We start from the raw sequence: 4625 nt of genomic DNA, 5'->3' as shown, positions 1-4625 counted from the left end.
CATCCACTTTGGAGGTGATAGTTAGATTGAAAACTCACTCTAGAGCCATGTAACTTCAGGTTCCTCTTATCTTTGAGAAGCGTGAATTCTTAAGAATACCTCTATTTTGTGGCTTTGACAAACCAAAATTTGCCACCTTTGGTTGATAATTTGAGTTTAAAAGTATATTCTGAGACTTTATATTGCAATGTAAAATCCAATCCAAGCAATTCTTGATAGGATTGACGAAATAAGCCTGACTGACGAGACCATCCCCCAGTGAAGAGCCTAACCCTTGCCCACGTCACTGACGAAGACAGCTGGACCATTCAATGCCACCAATAACGCCTCGGACGGTTACAGAACCAACTCTACAGACCGTTGAGAGCATATTAAAAGCTCCATTACAAGGCAGGGGGCATTACCAAAGGAAGACATTAACATCACAATGCCAAACACAACGGCTAGAATCCAGGGCAACATATATAAAGCGCCCTACATTGCCACCACAAGGTACACACAAAAAAACACAGATACTCTAAAACGATAGTGATTGCCATTTTACTGCTTTGTTTCATTTTACAATATACTCTCTCGTTCTGACTTTGGCATCGAAGACGTTGTGGTAAGCACCACACCAATGACCACCATTATGGAAGCAGTCTCGTCAACTTCACAGACATCCAGGCAAGGATTTGGATCCATCTGGGCACGTTCAATTCGATTGACGAAGTCACGCTTCATCAGTCTGGCACCGTCTGTGGGGACGACATTTTCGGATTCATATTTGAAAACGTAGTTTCCATCAACTTCTATATTCAGATGAAGTCCAATCCAGATTCTGCGGCCTTGGCCCAGCAAGTCCAAGCTCTTGCGGCCACCATTGAAGAACTCACCAAACAAAATCAGGAAATGAAGCTACGGCTTTAGCAGGTTCAGCAGGCTCAACAGGAAGAGAACCGGTCCAAGGATAATTCGAAGGGGGAGGGAGATAGCCATAGGAGGAGTATTCATCAAAGACCTACTACTCTGGACGAGCAGAATTCAGATCTCCTTCGAGAGATGAGGAAGGAGATGGAAAAATTGAGGAATGCCATCAAGGGAAAAACAGATCGAAGCGTGGACAGAATGGTAAGGGCCACGGATTCGCCTTTCACTGCAGCAGTCCTTGAATGCCCTGTGCCATCAAAATTTTGTCTACCTTAATTTGAGCCGTTCGACGGGCTTAAAGACCCTTAGGATCACCTTAATACCTTCAAAATGACGCTAGGCCTTCAACAGCCCCCCGACGAGATACTGTGTCGTTCCTTTCCCACCACTCTCAAAGGAGCTGCAAGGGAATGGTTCACAAAGTTGCCAACATCATCCATCGACAACTTCGAGCAGTTGAGCAACACTTTCTTGCATCACTTCATTGGGGGGCAGCGTCCTAAGAGGCCAGTGGACCACTTACTCACCATTAAGCAGGGAGAAAAGAAAACCTTAAGGTCATACGTGAAATGCTTTACTCGGGAGACCCTCGAGGTAGACGAAGCTGATGACAAAGTAAAGCTGATGGCCTTCAAAATAGGACTGAGATCCAGAGATCTCGTGGCTTCACTCGTGAAAAACCCTCCAAAGACGATGGCAGAAATGCTCCTAAAAGCACAAAAGTACATGAATGCTGAAGACACTTTAGAAGCCATAAAGGATGTAGAGAAGCCAGGAGACAAAGGAAGAAAGGATGACAAGCGTAGGGGTCAAAAGAGGAAGCGCCCAGATCGTCAGCATAATGACGGGAACAGAAGAAAAGAAGATAAAGGTCCTCGAACGGTAAAATTTACCCCTCTAGTTATGCCTGTTGACAAAATTTTAATGCAGATTAAGGACGAGCACTATCTCAAATGCCTAAGACCATTACTCATCCCCTAACGTCCGTGATAAGAACAAGTACTGCCGATTTCACAAAGATCATGGCCACAACATGGAAGATTGTAGGGACCTAAAGGAGCAAATAGAGGAGTTAATACAGAAATGGAAATTATAGAAATAAGTGAAGAAAGGGGAATATAGTAAGTTCAGAGACGGCAATAAGAGCCAGCATGAGTCCTCTTCCAAGAGTGACGATCGTCCATTCCAACCTCCACAGGATGTGATTGGGGAGATAAAGATGATTATAGGAGGGCCCTTCACAAGAAGGTCATTCAAATCCCTCAAGAAAGCATGCCAAAGACAGGTGAATATCGTCAACATGATACCTCCGTTTAAGTAGAAACGGACGAACCAGGATATGTCCTTCAATAAAGCGGACGCCAAGGGAATGAAGCAGCCTCACAATGATCCTTTGGTTATAATGCTGACTATAGAGGGCTTCAACACCAAAAGGATCCTCGTGGACAATGGTAGTTCCATAGACATCATTTATCTCCCTGCTTTCCAGCAGCTGAAGCTAGATCCAAGGAGACTACGCTTATTTGACTCCCCTTTCGTCAGCTTCAGTGGAGACAGGGTATATCCTAGGGGTATAGTGACACTGATAGTAACGGTGGGGACCTACCCAGTGCAGTTGACCCATCAATTAGATTTCTTGGTGGTAGATTGCCCCTCATCTTACAATGTGATCATTGGGAGGCCCACGCTCAACAAATGGAAAGTAGCCACGTCCACTTATTGCTTGAAGGTAAAATTCCCAACAGATAACGGTGTTAGCGAAGTAAAGGGAGATCAAGTCTTAGCCAGAGAGTGTTATCAGGCCGTCTTGGCTGCAAAGGAGAACCACACATGGATGATTAAAGAGAAGGAAGAAGATAAAATGGAAGCCCTGGAAACAGTAAAACTGATCGAAGGAGAGGCAACCAAGACGATGAAGATAGGGACGACGCTGAGCCCAGAGATGAGAACAAGGCTCATCCAGTTCCTTAAAGAAAACTTAGATGTCTTCGCATAGAGCCACGGGGACATGCTGGGCATAGCTCCAGAAGTCATTCAGCATAAGTTGAATGTGAACCCGGAAAGAAAACCCGTCCAGCAAAGACGAAGAGTCTTCGCCCCAGAACGAGACCAAGCAGTTACAAATGAAGTTACCAAGCTGTTAACAACAGGCTTCATCCGGGAAGTGTACGATCCTGAGTGGCTCGTAAATGTCGTCCTAGTGAAGAAAGAAAATGGGAAATGGAGAATGTGTGTGGACTTCACGGACCTGAACAAGGCATGCCCGAAGGACAGTTTTCCTCTACCAAGGATAAACCAGTTTGTGGATTCTACGGCCGGACACAAGCTGCTGACTTTCATGGACACTTTCTCAGGATACAACCAGATAAGAATGACTGAAGAAGATCAGGAGAAAACTGCTTTTATCACGAGTCAAGGACTCTATTGTTATAAGGTAATGCCTTTTGGATTAAAGAATGCCGAAGCTACGTATTAGAGACTAGTGAACAAAATGTTCAGCAAACAGATTGGTAGGAATGTGGAAGTATACGTGGATGATATGCTCGTCAAGAGTAAAGAAGAGCTTGCGCATCTAGACGACCTAAAGGAGACATTTGCCACCCTCAAACAATACCAAATGAGGTTGAATCCTAGTAAGTGCGTTTTTGGTGTAGCTTTAGGGAAATTCTTAAGATTCATGGTGTCCCAAAGAGAAATAGAAGCAAACCTGGAGAAAATGCAAGCCATAATCAATATGACATTGCCCAAGACCGTCAAGGAAGTCCAGAAGCTAACAGGAAGAATTGCAGCTTTAAACAGGTTCGTCTCTAGATCGACGGACAAGTGCCTACCCTTTTTTAAGACTTTGAAGCAGGCTTTCGCCTGGACCGACGAATGTGAAGCAGCATTCCAAGAACTCAAACGTTACCTGAGTAATCCACCCCTCTTAAGTCCGTCCAAGGAAGGGGAAAACCTATATTTGTACTTGGCAGTATCAGCTACAGCAGTAAGTGCAGCCTTGATTAGAGAAGAAGGCAAGAGACAGCTCCCAGTTTACTACGCTAGCCAAGCTTTCCAAGGGGCTAAGTCTAGGTATCCAAGGATTGAAAAGATTGCGTTTGCATTAATAGTAGCCTCACGCAAACTAAGGCAATATTTTCAGGCGAATCCTATCCTGGTGATGATGGATCAACCTATCAAAAAATCCATGAACAAACCTGAGGCAGCCGGAAGAATGGTTTAGTAGGCAATTGAACTTAGTCAATTTGACTTTGAGTACCATCCCAGAATAGCCATCAAGGCACAAGTTTTGGCGGACTTCATCGCCGAGTTCACCTCTCAGGACGAGGACAGCTCCACCAACGAAGCCGAACGATGGACAATACAAACTAATGGTTCGTCAACTCAAAAGAAGGGGGGGAGTATGGGTTGTCATAAGCACCCCTGACGGAGAAGTGCTCAAATACGGAGTCCAACTGAAATTCCCGACCACCAACAACGAGGCTGAATACGAAGGAATACTGACGAGACTGAGGCTCGGAAAGGCACTTGGAGCTAAGAACCTGTTAGTCCAAAGTGATTCAAAGCTATTGATCGGGCAAATTAAGGGAGAATATGGTGGCAGACAAAGTCTCGAAACTAGCATCGTCAGAAGAAGGGAAGATCAGCACGGGCTTGGCAATGGAAGTCCAAAAATACCCCAGCATTGAAGAAGTTCCAACATTCACAATCCAAAG

At 44.9% G+C, this 4625-nt stretch overlaps 1 protein-coding gene across 1 annotated transcript; it reads left to right on the top strand.

Moving 5' to 3' along the window:
* The first annotated feature begins 1239 nt into the window (after positions 1 to 1239).
* Positions 1240 to 1890, top strand: LOC126716194 (uncharacterized). Its single transcript, XM_050417221.1, has one exon. The coding sequence runs from the start codon at positions 1240 to 1242 to the stop codon at positions 1888 to 1890; it is 651 nt and encodes a 216-aa protein (XP_050273178.1).
* Positions 1891 to 4625: the final 2735 nt, after the last annotated feature.

This window comes from Quercus robur, chromosome 2, assembly GCF_932294415.1.
Source record: "Quercus robur chromosome 2, dhQueRobu3.1, whole genome shotgun sequence".
NCBI lineage: Eukaryota > Viridiplantae > Streptophyta > Magnoliopsida > Fagales > Fagaceae > Quercus > Quercus robur.
The sequence above is the reverse complement of the archived record's forward strand: the minus strand, read 5'-3'. Positions and strand labels throughout refer to the sequence as shown.

Bases quoted from the DNA above. Each gene is read 5' to 3' on its own strand.
- LOC126716194 (XM_050417221.1), top strand. From the start codon at position 1,240: ATGACGCTAGGCCTTCAACAGCCCCCCGACGAGATACTGTGTCGTTCC.